Below are 17,756 nucleotides of genomic sequence, written 5' to 3'. Positions count from 1 at the left end.
TCAACGTCTGGGTTTTCTCCTTTTGACTTTGTTCAAGGTTTAGCATTTCAGTTTTGTCAATGATGTCTCTGATTTTTGTATTAACCCTTGCAACAGTTTCTTCAATAAATGTGCATCATCTGGTCTAGTTACTCCTGTCCAAGTAGTTTGCCACATTTTGCCTTGCTGGCAGAACAGAAGATAAAGTTGAGGAGAAAGAAAAGGTAAAAGAACATTTTATAGTCACCAGCAGCATTTACAACATTTTTCATCTCATAGCAGTAAAGAATATGCTTTTTAACAACTTCAGCTTTCAAAGTCATGCATATACAGTATTTTTTGCACTGCTCCTCTATATAGATAGCTTTTATCCTATCTGGTATTTCCACAAATTTACCTTTTAGACATGCTAAACTTTTTAACCTGTATTTTTCCAGATCAGCATTATGTACTTTTTATGCAACAGTACAAAGCTGTCTAACCTCTAGTCTTTAGGTATTACATTGGTTTGTAGTAACTGCTTTAATTTATACTGGTATTCCACCTTATTTGGTAACATTTATCTTTCCACAAAGCCAGCTGTTCAATGAGTAAGGGCATTACATTTGTTGATACTGTAATGCTATTTAGAACAGGAAGGTAGCTAACATTAATCTGTATATATGTTTATTTTTTTTTTGTAACACATTCTGATTCCTGCTGATTCATACTGAAGTGAGGCCACGGATATGTAAGAGTTATGAAACTGTTCTGAAAGTTTTCAACGATCCAGGATGGTAGTGAAGTTGAAGAATGTGTTTGTGTCAAACAAATTAGTTACAGTACATCTGTTCATGACAGCAATATACTCATCTTGGAAAGTAGCTTTGTCATCAGGATAATGTTTCATGTTTCAAGGCTATGAAAGTTCTTGAAATGTAATTGAAATTTAACTGTGAATTCAGTGTAACTTGCTGACCTCTCAGTTACCACATCTCTAATCAAAAATCTGTAAGGTGAAATAGAATAGGATGTATGGGGTAGAAACTGATCATCATGCCCTTTGTAAACTCACTTTATCCATCATTAGAGTTTTGTGAGGGGTGAAGGAGAAAATGAAACTAGAGTAAAGTGACAAAAAAACGTGCTTTCATGACATACTTTTACGTACTTCATAGCTTTTCTGTATCATCATAGAAATGGTGCTTTACATAAAAACATATAAAACTACATGCCAACTCATCTGGGTTCAGAGCTCACAGAAGACAGATTCTAAATAGCATCCTACAATGTTTTAACCATGGTTTTTGTATACACAGCAATGAGCATAGGGTGCAGCACCTGTTTGTAACATTATGAATAATAGGGTATTCAGTTTTCATTTAATGTAATATGAATACATTGTATTTTTTTGGGATCTCTTGTATTTTGAATACAGCAAAGTCATTAAATTATAGTCTCATATATGTGGAAATAATCACAGTTCCAGGATCATAAGTTTCATTTGTTTTTATTATTACACTATACTGTTATACATACTGTAAAGTTTAAGACCTTCCGCTTTGCCAAAGATGCTTGGGAAGACTGTGTGATTCCTTGGCACACAGTTGTAGCTTATTTTCTGAACTGGGAGACAGGAGGAGGAACTTTAATGTCCTGACCTTTCTCAAGTCTCTTCTCACAGTCAATCAGATAGTTAACTCCATCAATGACTAACTGCACAAGTTCCACCTAAAGGACAAGATAGCAAAGAGAAACACATTAAATGCACAGGATGGTAAAATATAGGGTTAAATTTATATTGGATTTTCTAATTGCATACTGTATGAAAAAGTTTTGCACTGTGATGATGTGGACCTTACAGCTGCATTTCCTCACATGGCACAGGTTATCATAAAACATTTCGTGGCATATTGGGTAAAAAAAGAGTACAGTTTATTCCAGAGCTACAAAATTAATACATGAAAGTATAGTCTGTTCTTTTCAAGATGGAAATTTGAAGCTGTGTGTATGTCTTTACCTTAGGATAACAATTAACATAACACATTAGATTGACTATTCCTTATTACTCTACTACATCATATTTATTGTTTTAACCTTTTTAAAGTTACTAGTCTTGATTATAGCACAGTTGTTTGCTATTAACTAATGAATGTGTCTTAAAAGAACATGATATTCAATTGACACTTTACAATAAACTTGACTCTGTGTTTTTAGAAGTCTTGTTAATTTTATATAGATAGAATGAATGATCTTTATTTCTCCCAAGAAGGAAAATTTAGTATTTTACAGAAGCTGAAGAAATATTATAAAAAACATAAACAACTGCTCTTGAATGTACACACAAATTATAAAAATAAGAAAACATTTGACTTAGTTAAAAATAAAAGAATAGTCACAGTGTGTCTTTATAAAGACATATTGGCATAGGTATGACTGAGCCCCAGTAGCATTTTATTATCCATTTCTGCTGAAAGCAATTAACGTTAGTGTGTCATATCAGTATTGTTCATAATGGCCATTAGTTTTGTCTTCATTCTCTCCTCCACTACTGCCTCCAACAGATGGACAGTATGTGTCATAACTGAATCTGTCTTCGTAATTAGCTTGTTAAATTGATGGGCCTTGAAGTGGCACTTGCTTGAAGTGATGTTACCAGCCCAGCAAACCACAGAGTAGAAAATCACACTTGCTATCACAGAGAGAACACGTAAGGGATATTATTACGAGATTACAGTCTCTTGAAACAGAAACAGGTTTAAGCACTATAATTTCTTATGTTGTTCCTCTCTGTTACTATATCAGTCCAGCCTTTCACTTATATGGACCAAGTGTACTTGTAGCGCTACATCATCTCTACATCCTGAATAATAATGAGGCATAGAGGCTCTCTGGTGCACTAAAAGTCAATAACCAGTTTGTTGTTTTTACTGATGTTAAGCTGCAAACAATTCTGTTTGCACAAAGAAACAAAGTTCCCCACCTGTCTCCCATACTCTGTCTTATCCCCGTTGTCAATATGTCCCATGGTATGGTTTACAATAAATAAGAAAATAGATTTCAGTTTGGATGAAGTAATCTTTAGAACATAAAACCAGTAAGTCTCAGGCCCTTGATTCGTGTCTTTGTTTTTGCTGGCAGATCTTCAATTTGTCTAGCTTTTGATATTCATTATAGAATCAATCTGTTTCCTACTTTGAGCACTAGACACATTTATTATTTATTATTTATTTATTTATAGTTACCAAACTGGCCAATCGGAGTCATAGAAGTCTGTGTAGGGTCAGCATCAACACATTTTTAAGTGTAGCTATCTTCTTATATTTATCTTTTGTATTCTGTGCTGTCTTTGTATATTGCACCAATACTATCAAGACAAATTCCTAGTACACATTTGTGTACCTGGCCAATAAAGTGAATTCTGATTCTGATAAACCAAACTACAAAAGACGAAACCCAATAAAAGCAATGAAAATTCAAATTTCGTCAGTACACTTTCTTTAGTGTATGTTCAGTTCTTCAAAAATGTATCGGCCAATGGTGAAGTCATGTACAAAAACAGTTAAAACTAATGTCAATACTGAAAGGGTTCATTTTACATCTTATTTATAGCAGGTTTTCTAGTTGTAAACTGATTTTACACTAGCATTCAGAACTATCAAAACCTAGAATCAAGCTGATCTCTTGTTTAATATATTTTTCGATTACAAACAGGAATGCTAAAAAAAAGAATTACTCTCACATTAATATCCTATAGTTAGTTTTAGTTATTTTTGGGGAAAAAAGTAGCAAAAATACAAAGAACCAGGCAGATTTGTTCTAGTAGTGGTTGTAGGAAAGCTGTATTAGTTTTTAAGCAGTTCTTGCAGGTTAATTGTTATAGCATTTTAGACAGACTCATGTAAGAATCCAGGTGAATTTCCCCTTTGGATTAATAAAGTATCTATCTATCTATCTATCTATCTATCTATCTATCTATCTATCTATCTATCTATCTATCTATCTATCTATCTATCTATCTATCTATCTATCTATCTATCTTAGGTGTCAGGTCAGGCACTGGTATATCACGTTGCCACACCCACCACATGATGAAACAGCTCAGGATCCTGGTTGGCAACCCCTGAGGCAGACACACAGTTCAGTACCACCCTTTGGAAATGATCATCTGTCTTCCGTTAGCTAAATGTTACCTAGGCGTACCTTTGGCCTGGTCCAACCGCGTGGGTCCTGAATAATGAGGATCCTGTAAGCTAGGTCACCCTCGGGTAATCACATCACATTGCTGTAGTTCTGTAACTGACGCTCCCTCACAATGAAGTAAACTTGCCTCATTCGGGACTCTGTGAGCAACCATTCATTCAACACAAAGTCAAACCAGTGGTACCCAAGTATTCCGAAGGAGTCCAGTCTTCGTCTCAGGTCACTGAATAGCATCCATGTCTTGCAACCAGGTAGCAAAACAGGAAGCACAAGGACTCTAACAGATTTCATCCTTTTGCAAAGATACCAGGAGTGCCACACACCCTTTTCCAGTGACCTCATAGTGCCCCTTCTTTAGATTGATTAATTGTTCTGAATTTTTCACGTTTGTTATGAAGAAAATCTCAATTTAGGGTTTTCAGTTTTATAATAAGTAATATTAATTTACAAGTTAATAAAGAACCAGGCTATTTTTCTTTAATTGCAACTAGTATGAAACTCAATTCCAGGCCATTTTTTATATCCACCTAGCATTTTTTTGTTCTAAAGATAAAGCATTATTGTACAATACATAGACTTATGACATCTAGCTTTCAATTCTCTATTTTTACATCATGCATAAATATGTGTGCTGTGATTACAGAGAGAAATTAAAGGGAGGTGTTTTGGCACTTAAGTAAAAGTCAAGTTGAAAATTGCTCTTAGTATACAATGTCTCAGAAACATTTAAATTAACTGAAGATATAGATTATTTATTGCTCTACCAGTTGACTATATAATTTACAGCTTTGTAGAATCATAAAACATACGCTGAGATTGATATAAAAATGTTAAATACATGAAGAAAGTAAATTTCACCTCAGAACGGCCAATGCGGTCCAAATTGGAAATATCAAACACATCCCCTACAGCAGCAGTGTCAACACCACCAGTACCCCTTTTTTGAAGTCTCAAGTTATCCAGAATCTTGTTGAAGCGAGGATCCTGTTAGGAGAAGTTGCAGATTAATCTTTACTGAAGTTAACTACTTGAAAGTAAGATGCAGAGTTCATCTTGTGGGGAGAAAGGATAAAAAAAAGAAAAAGCATGGAGGCCATTTCAATCAAATACTGCACTTTACAGAAGCACTAAGAAAACTGAGAATTTTGAGCCTTCCCAGAAAGGTAGTATGTGATAAGTATGTGGCAGTACAAGTTTTAAGATAATATAGTGCACTTATGAGTCAAGTGTGGTGTAGCTGAATAATAGTGAATCAGTGCAGCTCCAGGGAGTGGGTGAGGCATTGGCTAAGTATGTACATGTGAGAGGTGCACAGAAGCCATTTCCCTTATTTGCCCACAGGGATTTGTGATTATGCGACCTTCGCCTGCAAATGTGGTTTAAAAGAATTTTGTGCAGTATTTGGAGGTAAAGATGGTTTTTGGAAGGAAACCAGAGGCTGGGTGGTTTGGCCTCTGTGCGGGAGCGAAGCCACTGGAGCTGTGAGGGTTGACCCTGCTGAGCTTCTGAGGTATCCAAGAAGTGCTGAGGGAGTATGATCAGATGGGATGATGGAGGTCCAGCTGATGCCGGAAGAGTCTAGAGAAAGTGACTGTAGCTATCCATGTCTTCGCCAGCTGGGAAGACCCTTTGGGGTGAGCATGGGGGAGACAGAGTGAGCCACTATGAATGGATTAGAAATTGCTGCAGGAGACCTTGTTTTCTGAGTGGATTTATTGTTTTTTAACCTGCCCATGAGCATTGGATTTTGTCATATGTATTTAATGGACTTGAACTGTTTGCACTTTGTGGTTGACCCCTAGACTTATTTGTTGAAATAAAAGCACTTTACACCATGTGACACCATCTCTGTTATGTATGGGTCTTCATTTCACTGGCTAATCTTGATTTATGGCGATTTGTGTTATTTCTGCTACTTTTTTTTATATTTTTAGGATTTAGGACTCTCATTGTTGCTCTAACGCCTGCGTAGGGTTTTGTCCCAAGATCTGAAACAGTAGCACAGTTACTAGTTTTACCTTCAGGTTACTTAGTGACCTCATTTTGCATTTTTTGCAGATATTTTCAAAATGGGAAAATTGTGTTCTAAATAAGCAGCATTTCTGCCTCTGATCATTTTTTGGTGGGACATATTAGGCTTACAACCTGAAAAGCTGTATTGTAAACTATGTTACCAATTTGTGTCCTTAGTCTGTAGTTTTAATGGTGATTGAGAGTGCTGCAACTGAGAAAATAGTAATCCTCTGAATGATAAGAACGAGCTGTTTAAACCATTTTACTTATAATTCTGATGGGTAAGAAATATGCAGTATTGGCTTTTTAAAACGAGTCTAGGTGTAGACAAACTCCCAGACAGGCTCACACCAAGTGACTGTTCCTTGAAAAGTGGTCATACACTCAGTGCTACCTTCTAACATTGGCTTTTACAGCCTGAAAACTGAGGCTTGAGATTGGGGAATAAAATGCCACAATATTGCTGTGTTCTGGCAGCACACAAAACTGTTTCTACAGATTAGAGCAAGGAGCAATGTAGAAAGAAAGCAACCAAGCAATTGTGTGTATTTATATTGGTATATATTGTGTGTATTTATTAAAGGTCAGAATCCAAAAAGAGTAAATTGAAACTGACAGGAGGCCAAAGCATTTAATGGCAGACAAAACAGGCTTTCACAAATCTTGGTCACTTTTAGATTTAGCGTGAACCATTTTAATTCTGTTTTACTATAGATTTATTCTTTTTATTCATATTTATTATCCTGTTTTTGATATCATTACAGGACAATTTTCTCCTAGGCATTGCTATTTTGTGACTTGTTTTCATGGCTCCATCCATATTGTCTATGACAACAGTATTGGCTGGTCAAGTGAGGCGCTGATGTTACTGTGCAAGAAATCATCTTGTCAGCATTATTTAAAATGGCAGTGTTCTGTTCTTAACATTCAAGCTTTGGATGGCTGTTAAGAACCAAACTTTCACAGAAGATAGGGAAAGGCTAATAAGAAGATTTAGGACTCCTGGCTGTGCTTTTTGACTTAACTTTTGTTCGACTTTTCTGGCTCTGAAGATCATATTTCCTGATTTCCTCCCTGTATTCTCACCTACACCTGTTTGATTTAATTCTTCCTTTTCATCTCATAAACGTTTTCCCAAACTTTTTGCCAAACTTATAGGCGGTCCTTTTATTGTTTCCACAATACAGGAAGCGTAATCTAAAAATACTGAACATAGGCAATTTACAATGTGAGGCTCAGTGCTGTGATGTAAATATGGGACAGAGTAATTGAGTGCCTTTGTGATCAGAGCTGTGAGTGATACTGAAGTTAACTACTCAGAGAGGTTGTGCTTAATTGTTATGTGAGCAGTGGAGAGGTGGCACTGTTTTCATGAGCCTGCAGGGTGGACTGATACTCATTTTGTGTGTTTATTATTACAAACTTGGCAATTACCAAAAAAAGGCAAGGAGTCCAGTCCAGGCACAACTCAATTTAAGTTAAACATAAGGATGGTTGAAAGACTGTAAACTAAAGCAGGTTATTTATTCAGGCATACACTTGTTCTCATTCACCTCTATAAAACATTCAATAAAATTTTTATATTTAATAAATAAATGTGTATTCAATAAAAATTGTATTTAAATTTAGCTTCATTATAGAAGCTTTATTTCCTAATTTTACTGAGAGCATTTAACATCTTCAAAATACAAAAACGTTAATTGTTAATCCTTCTCAAAGAAATATGGAAAGGTGGAAGGCAAAAAGTAAAGCCAGATTTGCACTAAATTAATACAATTTCAGGGCTTTTAAGTAGTCATTAAAAATGAGAATAAAAAAAAAAAAACCTGCTATACTCTCCAACATATGTTCATATACCAATGTATGTTGCAGTCTATTATTTTCTCATAATGTTCAATTAGTGTCAGTCTTAAAAATAAGTCAAATTAATATGACATTTTATTAATTGAAATTTATCCTACCATGAGTCCATAGTAAGGTCACATATGTGTTTAATAGATAAATGAAAACTAAATAATCAGTATTAGTTATAATGAATTTAAAAATTCATCATTTATTTACCTATGGGAACAAAACTAGCACTTTGCTTTGACCAGAGGCAGTATGGTCAAGTGGCAAAGTATTGGACTTAATACTCAAGGTGTCTGGTTCAGTCTTTATCTCTGACTCACTGTGAGCAAGTCAATTAGCCTGTGCTCCTATTGTAAAAAATACATAAATATGTTTACATTATCTCCATAATTGTAAAGTGTATTGGTATGGTGCTCGTTGTAGAAAATGCTTCATATGAAATGAAGGGTGTTACTTTATTTTTCACTTATCTTACTTTACTGAGCTGGGGGAGCCTGACATGCACACCCGCACGTAGTCCTGTTCCAAGATTAGAAGGGCAGGTCAGAATGTATCCCAGCCTCTCATTCCACATGAATTCCCAGCCTCTTTCCTGAATCAGCCGTTCAACCTGTAAAAGAATCCAAAACTCTTGGTGTTAGGACTATTAATGTCAAATCCTACATATTACTTCACTCTAACAAGTGTGGCCAAACTTAGAGTCATCCTGAAGAAAGGCTTGAGGTTTGACTTTTTCATTTACACTATAAAATCAACAAAATCTCTTTAGAGTTCTATTCTGTGTCTTTATATCTGATACATCTTGATCACTTCCAATTTGTTATATTTCTCTTTGCATTTTAAGTGGAGTTAACTGATCATACAGCAAAACAAAAGAAAAAAAATCTCTCTCAGAATGTATTCATTATAGCACACTTGTGCATGAGAAGTTTATGCAAAGAGAATTTAAAGCAGAATGTACCTAGTAAACAAAGCCTAGATGCAATTTGAAAAGTGCATTATATCCTTAATGTCAACCCCAAAAATGGCCATTAAACTAGCAAAGTTCATATAATATGTGACAATATTAACCCAATAAACCTACTGTATATCATTTTAGCCAAAGTTCTTCACTGTTTTCCTTTAACAGACCCTGACGAATGATTTAAATTGTGCTGCTGGAGGTAAGATGTTTCAAGTGAAGGGTGCATTTTCACTTTTTCTTATGCTGAGATGATATTAAATTTACTGTAACTATATTACTTAAATATCTAAATATATTTTGTTTGTCAGATGTCAGCTTTGACAAAAATTAAATAAAAAACACATTTTATAATGCATAAACACACGGTTTAATATCGACCCACCTCTTTTAATCCACGGCAGAATCTTTCAAAGACTCTCTTCATGTTTCCACCTTTCTCCATTGAGATTACCCGTGTGTGGTCCTCTTCATTGATCCAAATCAGGAAGGTTTTATCAAAGTTGTGCCTATTAGGTAAAAGACACATTTTATGATCTCAGTGTGTTCTAGTTTGAAATACACACCTTTTCTGACCTCCAGTTTGCAACAGTGCTGCTTTGATATTAAATCAGTCTTTTTTAAACAGGCCTCTTTCTACTGAACTCAGGGTATAAGTTAGACTAGCAAACCAGACATACCTTGCACCATGCACAACCACAAGCGCACAATGCATGTTGTAAGACTTCTCTTTAATTTATTATTTTATTGTTATGCGTGCTTGCTGAATCCACTACTGGCTCATTCTGAAACAGAACGATGTAAATAGAAATAATGGAAAAAATGCTACTTGCTTGCATGATTTACTTATCTGTTGCCATTCTAACTTTAATGCTTTTTTTTACATTGTTTAAGTTGAATTTATTTTTATTCAACCCCTCAAAATACAAATATCTACAAAATTATATTTTATGCTTTTGCATTTTTAATAGAATTATTGGAATAGTAATATCCAAAGTGTAAAACAACAGTTCTGCAATGTGACTCCCCTAAAATCTTAATCTTTTTCAGGAATACTCATTCTTACTTCAAATCTTTTAAAAAATATATGTTTCTTTGTTATATGTAAAATAAATCTTCAAAAAGTGATGTGAGTCTCATTAGATCAAAACTGGGAAGTAGTAGCAATAAAAATTGCTCAAAACATTGCAGTAAGCAGGACTATAGGAAATTGTGGTTGTTTGGCGAAATGCTGTGAAGTTCATAGAAAAATCTCCATTGTTACATTAACTCTTATGCTGGTTTCATGTTGACGGCAAAAAAACAATGCACTGTGTGATAAAGTGGAATGGATACAACCTAGTAATGTTGCCATGGTGACTTAATTGTTAATTGTAAACTAGCACCACAGTGCAAGTATATTTACAATTAGAAATTAATATTTCATGATCACTATTATTCATGGACATTAAGGCCAATATTATAATGCTTTACATCCTGAAAATACAGCCACACAAATATGCCACATTACAAAATTTTGATCATAATGCCATATTGTTGTAATGTCAGCATTATATCATGTGCAATTAATTACTTTCTGTAAACTCTTCCTCCAAGATAAAATGCTAACATTAGAATTTTTTATATCCTATAGTACATTTTGCTAATGGGCTGAATGGCCTGTTCTCATCAAAATTATCCTCATGTTATAACAGATAGGCTATGTTGGTAACTGTAACAAGTGTGCTTCATCTCTTCTGCAAATAGAAAGTTTTCTGTTATATTAAGTTCAGCAGCATTCCTTCTCCATGGTTTTATGCTGTTTATTGAATAGCACAGGGTGTGCTTCCAATAAAACTAGCTGTTGGAGCTTCATCATGTTAAAATAAAAAAAGGAAAACAAAAACTGGTATGTCCCGCTACAGAAAATTTTGAAAAATTTGAACTTTTGATGGAAGGTTCTCTTTTCAAAAGCATTATTCACCCCTAACAAAGGGAGACTGTTCCATCAATGTTTAATTGAAAAACATTGAATTTATGGTTTGCCACTAACTGAAAACTGCTAATATCTGAGCCTCCCTTAGGGTATTAAAGCAATATTTCCAAATAAATACTTTTAAGTGTTAATTTAATACTGGCAATTTTCCTGTGGTAGCCATATCTCAGTGACAAAAGTCAGATCTGTGAAGAATCATGGACATGCTATTCTAAATCAATTGTAGCCTAGGTTTTCTGTACACAGGCATTCTTCGAAATCACATAGCAGGCTATACAAACAATTAAGTTGGTTTAAGTTTTTGCAAAGAACTATAGATGTATTTATGCCTTAGATTAAAATATACTGGGTAAAGCAGCATTGTCATAATATGAACAAACCGTACTATAAAGATTACTTTAAGTATGTTACATAGTAAGACAAATTATGTGTCAAAGTTCAAATGTTATTGATGCAAAGGGCTATGCGGCAGTTGTTCTTGCCACTTAATGGTAGTTGAAGGAACTTGAGATTCCAAGTAAAAAACTTTTCCTCAATGAAAACTGTGATGCTCAGCCTTTTCTGATGACTTTGTAAACAAAAGCAAAAGTTCAAAATTAGGATTGTTTCACTAATGCCAGATTGCCTGGTCACTTTACACCAAGCTCTATAGAATTACTTTTACAGGTCATTGGAACTGAACAGGGCCCTGAGGAAACTAGAGCACAAACAACATCATATATCAGCGTTTCTCAACCTTTAATATTTGCGACCCGAGTTTTCATAACAGTTTTAATCGTGCCCCCCCAACATATTTTTGAAATGTAGATGCATATTTTATTATACCTACTTAACTTTTATCGACATTTATCTAACTCTATATATATTGTTCTAGTATCAGAATGTAGTTAAAGTTAATTTGTTTTGGTTTCAACAGATGTTTTTTTATATTTTTGATTCTTGTTTTCTTTTTTTCACATCTTCGCGCCCCTCTAGAGTGGCCCACCCCACAGGTTGAGAACCACTGTCATATATATTTCCTGAGTGTATTGAGCTCCTGTGCATACAAGTAATTTCCAACCAAGCTATTTTTGATTTCATTTCAGCTTTAAACTTAAGTTCTTTTAATTAGTGCTGTAAGCTTGTAGTCGGTGAAGAGCTGAATTTACTAGTCTAACAGTTTTCAAACTAAGCCAACACTTCCTGGAACATATCTGTAAAACACTCACATTTGATCACAATCCTTCCATTTCTGTGCCTTCCAAATTGTTAGAATTGAATTTTTATTCATTCTTTCATTCTAAATAAAGTGTGAGGAAATGTATTATATTTTCAAAAATGAATGATTCTGTATTCCAGTAAATTCCATACATCAAACCAGAATCAACACACACACACTGCATGCCGAGACTGCAGATTAAATTAAACCAGACAGCAGCATGTAGTGACAAAATACAAAAAATAATCATGTGCACATATCTGAATACATCAGTGTGTAAGATTTTCTGAGGTTCTGGTAAAAGAATTTAGAGTACAACTATTAAACAGAGGAACTATGCAAGAAAGAACAGAGCAGACCCTTTTTTCTTACAAGACTGTACCCCTTTAATGTGGGGAGTGACATATTTCACATCTTCTACAACTCTGTGATGGCCTGTGTTGTTATCTACACCGTGGTGTGCTGGTCTGGTAACATAACTTCGAGATGCTTGATGAATCAAACAGCTAATTTAAAGGGGACACATTCCCTGGAGGTAGTAGTACAGGAAGGAATGAAAACAAAACTGAGTGCTATTATGAACAATGCTGCACATCCTCTCTCTGACACATGCTGAGGACAGCAGAATTATGTCAAGAAGTACTACTGGGGCTCCTTTATTCCAGTAGCAATATGCTTGTAAAACAGCTCACTGTGACTACCAAGGTAGAAGCTTTTCTTTCCTTTTTGTCATTATGGTGTGTGTTCAGACCCTAGTGTGTGTTTATTTATTTCTTTTTTGAGCATCTGTAAAAAGCTATTTCCCTCTGGGGACAAATAAAATCCTATCTCTCTATCTATCTAGGATATGATTAGTTATATCAAATGTCAATTTTAAATGAATAGAATTTAAACAGAAGCATAGAGGCAAGAGTACATAAAGTTTAGTGTTTGCAAATTATGTGTTTGCTCTTGAGATTTTTTGTTTTTTAGTGTACATAGTTATTACAATTGCATTGAGAGCATAATGTAGTTATTGTGGTAACTTAACATACTCAATATTTTGTTTCATTGTTACAAGAAGGTCTGCTTTAATTTTGAACCTTAATAAAGATGGTCTTGAAATACATTGGCCATGTCACATATGGCGGATGTAACTTATTGCAGATACTGTTCTGAGTTACGTATAAGTAGACTCATGCTGTGGTTTAGCTGTTGTGGCGTAGACTTTTTTAATCAAATTTTTATCCTACTGAGTAAAACACTCAGTCAAGCTTCCTTTGCTTGGCAAGTTTTGTTAGGCTGGATGACATCTTTTTGTCAAAAAATTTCTCATGTCCTTTCTGAAAACTGAACTATACTGACTTGTTTGTCAGGATATTTGTGTGCTGCTTTTTGAGCTGTCTTTCAATGTCAGTTGAGTCTTTGCTATAGTTAATCTTCATATAGAAATTGTGCCCCATTGCTGTATGACTTCTTTGGGGTGCTAGATGCAAACAGTTATTCTGTTTGGCTAAAGGACAATTACTTTAGCTTGATTAATGCTATTCACCGAGAGTCTGCGACAAACACTCTTGAAAGCAGCTTGTACAGAATCCCTGTCATTCCTAATTCATTGTGTTTCTTGCAAGAACGCCATTGTGATGCTTATTTATTATTTATTTAATTTGACTGGAACAACTTAGTCATATCTTAGCATATGCTACAATACAGATTTCTTATAAATATAACCCATTAGTACTAGCTATTAGAACAGTCTAGATAAGAGTGGGCCATTCAGGCCAACAAAACATGCCAGTCCTATCCATTAATTTCTTCCAAAATAACATCAAGTCTGATTTAGAAGGTCCATAAAGTTCTTCCTATCAATTACAATACGTGGCAGTTTATTCTCTGTGTGAAGAAAAACATTCTAAAGCTTGTGCAATATTTACCTGTAACAAGTTTCCATCTATGCCCCTGTGTTCTTATTGAGCTCATTTTAAAGTATTTTTTTTTTTCCTGGGGTGAAATAAAGTACGTCCGTCTACCTACCTACCTACCTACCTACCTACCTACCTACCTACCTACCTACCTATCTACCTACCTAGCTATCTACTTAGAGGGAGATTCACCTGAAAGAAGCACCGAATATTCTGTTGTAACTCCCATTAGGATGAAGCAATCTTAAACAAAAAAATATGCTATATACCTTGAATGTACATGTAACCGATTGCATTACATGCGATGCTGGAAGTGGTTTCTGTTTTCTGCCAGACAAATGTCGACATGGGGCTCCATGATCCTGGACATATTGGCAAATGTCTCGGGAGGGGTAAGCAGCGATTTCGTATTGGATGTTTTCCTTCAAATCTTCCACAGTGTGAGGCTTGTTCTGATAGACATTTCCTTTGAGCATACCCCAAAGGAAGAAGTCTGATGGTGTCAGATCCGGCAACCGTGGTAGCCAAAGCCCCTTTGAAATTACCCTGTTGCCGAAGAAGGACTCAATTTCCGCCATGCTCGTTGCCGATGTGTGACATGTTGCCCCATCTCGCTGGGAGTAACCTTCTGTTAACTCACTATCATCCAGTTGATTCTGACATCACTTAAATAAATTGGTGACCCAATAGGTTTGCACGATGAAGACGTGCTGCTCAATACTGTACACCACTTTCCTGATGAGAAGTTGAGTGACTGAGTAAAGGGGTATGGGCAGTATGCACCCAGAAGTTTCAAATGGAGGTTAAACGTCGTGACGGCTATCTAGCACCTACCTCATCGCCCTGACACAGGTGCATCCTGGCTTGTATACTGAGGAACACATTGCACGTTGTTTTGTTCAGATTGCTTTGTCCAAGCTAGAGTTATTACAGAATATTTAGGGCCTCTTTTGAGTGAATCTCCCTGTATCTGTCTGTCTGTCTGTCTCTTGCCTCTTGCTTTCTTGGCTATCGTTTTCTAGCTTGCATTGTCAAGCTAACAGTGCAATTTGTGTAATAAAGTCTTGTCCTTTTACAGATAATGTAGTCATTTTACAATGCTGTTGCACTCTTTGTTAAAGAAGAGACACTACAATGATATAAATCAAGACAACCTGTATAACTGAAACTACTACATTTAAGAAGTGTCGTGCATGTTAGCATTCAAGCTAATTAGTGTAATTTACTTTAACATTAATTAGCAAGGAGAAATAAAATTAATCCTCAAACCAAAACAAATGTGGTTAATAATACAACAATAATTTATTTGGTATAGAAAATGTAAATAGAATTAGCTAGCAAAGCTTAAAATAAATGTCATTGATAGTTTGTACAAATGCCTGAGCTTTCGACTTCAAAACAACTTTGGCAATATAGACCATGCATTCAAGACACATTTTGTTCTTCCACTGAGCATGCCTGTTTCTCATACCAGATTCCTCTGGCATCTGGCCAATCGCGTGCCATCCCTGCACATGTCAATAAAGGCGAAACTGGCTTATCAAACAAGAAGTGATCCTATGGGTCAAAAATTTTAAGAATAAAAACATGATCATTAGAATTATTCAGAAAAAACAAAAGTCATGTCTGCAGAATTCCTATGTGGCAAATATTTATGTAGATATTTATTGTACAATCTGATTTTTTCTTAGTTTGCAATTGATGCATGCATGTAGCACCTTTTTCAAAAACAAGAAAAATCAAAGGTTAAATAAGACTGAATAAGTGCCTGTACTGCACATTATAACCTAAGTTCATTCTCTTTAATATACATAGATACCAACTGGACTGCCTGATGTATAAGTTGGATTTGTATAAAATATATTTTATTCATGTAATCTTTCCACAGTCCTTAAATGAAGTAAATAAATTACATCATGTGTTAAAAATTCCATCATTCCTTTGGACTATGCAACATATGTTTATTTCTTAAGTACCTGTGTATATAGGGAGTAACTCAATAAACTGGAGAATTAAACAAAATGACTCTGGCAGAGCAGTAGTTATGATTATCTGCACCACACCAGGCTGAAATAAACCCTTGCCCTAAGATAAGGAAGTCAATTTCCAACCACCACACCAGCATGTCTCTATGGTGCAAGGCTGAGGTGAAAGCCTAATGCCATTCAATGATTTATAAAGACAGCATAAGCACATTTTTCATAAAACTGTTTCTATACTTTACTTATTACTATGCTGGAGGCTTGCAAATGTACTTCATTGTATTGTTCTCCAGCCACTGGGCTAGCTATAGGTGTTAACAGACATGCATGAAAGGAATGCCTGCTTTCACCCTTTAGTCACCCACCAAAATACTCCCAAACAGTCCTGTCTTCCTATTTTCTTTCTTTCTGCATTTCTCCAAAGCCAACTGAATACAGAAAAAGTCTCCATCAAAGTAAAGACAGCTGCAATTCTAGAACACAGATTCTTTAAATCTTTTAAAGGACATGGAAATATTATTAGCTCATAAATATTATTACTAATAGGAATAACCTAATTTATCAATAGCATGTAATCATACAAATTCTATAATGCATTTTATTATCAAAATGATATAATCTCAAGTATAATTTTTGGTATTCTAAAAGTTCTATAAACTGTCACAATATGAGTTAAGTGTGTTCTGTATGGATACCAATATCTGTCACTACAAATGGCCCAAGAGGTAACCAGCTTAAGATGCAGCTAGTGATTAATGGGTAGGTCAAGGAAAATGTAGATGAAGAAGGATTTAAAGTGCTACTTTAGTCACAACAGATTTTGATCCTTTTAAAGTAACAATTGATTTTAAGTTTGTGTTTATGACGCTCTTAGCACGACAATGCTTTTAGGAAACTCATCCATACTAAGTTTTTCTGTTTGCTTGTGAAATACAAACCTTTGCTTAAGTTCAAGTAGTGAAACAGAAGTAGAAATGCTAATTGAAGGTTTTTAATTTCTATTTTATTATTATTATTTTAATATACTGTATGTATGTTCTATTTATAACTTTCAGAATTTTGTATTTGTGTTTTTTTGGCTAATTCATTTACTTTTAGATGTTTTCATGGCGGGAACAATGGCTCATTGTCTGGAGTTTGCACATTCTTCTTGCGTTTGTTTAGATTCCCTTGGAATACCAAATGTGTGATAGAATAATAGCTGTAAATTATCTTAATATGCATGAGTATACCTTGCTACGGATAAGGCATGGTCCACGCTATTATGTTTTCATTTAAAATGCAGACATTAGTCTCTCTTTTTTTTTAATCTTTAGCCTATGTTATTCCACCATTATCAACTCCTGAAAACAAAGAGTTAGAAACACTATTCAAAGCTATATACCTCTGAAAACAGTCTTTAACATCATACATTCTGAAGATATCCACTCCAAACAGAGCACCAGTCATTAACAGGGTACACTCAAGTACCCACACTGAAGGTAAACGGGATAGTGGAGGGTGGTAATATCATCTTTAACAAAACAGAACCTTTATTTTTTATTGTTTTGTAATCAACATGTTTTTTTTTTTTTAAATTTGAACAAAATACTTCTAAACCTCAGGAGTTAGAAAGTTTCTTTTCAATTATATTATTGATTCGGTAATTCAATCTTATTTCACACAGTTAAACTTAGGAATTACCTAAAACCATTTGGAATTTTTTTTGTATTTT

The 17,756-nt window shown here is 34.9% G+C and overlaps 1 protein-coding gene across 1 annotated transcript in view; it reads right to left on the bottom strand.

Moving 5' to 3' along the window:
- Positions 1-1,452: 1,452 nt before the first annotated feature.
- Positions 1,453-17,756, bottom strand: part of ckmt2b (creatine kinase, mitochondrial 2b (sarcomeric)) — a 64,561-nt gene continuing 48,257 nt past the window's right edge. The window contains exons 6-10 of the mRNA XM_039759268.1: positions 15,532-15,617; positions 9,372-9,495; positions 8,501-8,635; positions 5,020-5,145; positions 1,453-1,689 (exon numbers count right to left, since the gene is read on the bottom strand). Of these exons, the coding sequence (XP_039615202.1) occupies positions 1,573-1,689; positions 5,020-5,145; positions 8,501-8,635; positions 9,372-9,495; positions 15,532-15,617 (588 nt within the window). The 3' untranslated portion in view covers positions 1,453-1,572. The remainder of the gene's footprint in view (positions 1,690-5,019; positions 5,146-8,500; positions 8,636-9,371; positions 9,496-15,531; positions 15,618-17,756) is intronic.

Source organism: Polypterus senegalus, chromosome 7 (assembly GCF_016835505.1).
Source record: "Polypterus senegalus isolate Bchr_013 chromosome 7, ASM1683550v1, whole genome shotgun sequence".
Classification (NCBI taxonomy): Eukaryota; Metazoa; Chordata; class Cladistia; order Polypteriformes; family Polypteridae; genus Polypterus; species Polypterus senegalus.
Note: the sequence above shows the minus strand (reverse complement) of the source record. Positions and strands in the feature narration are given on the sequence as shown.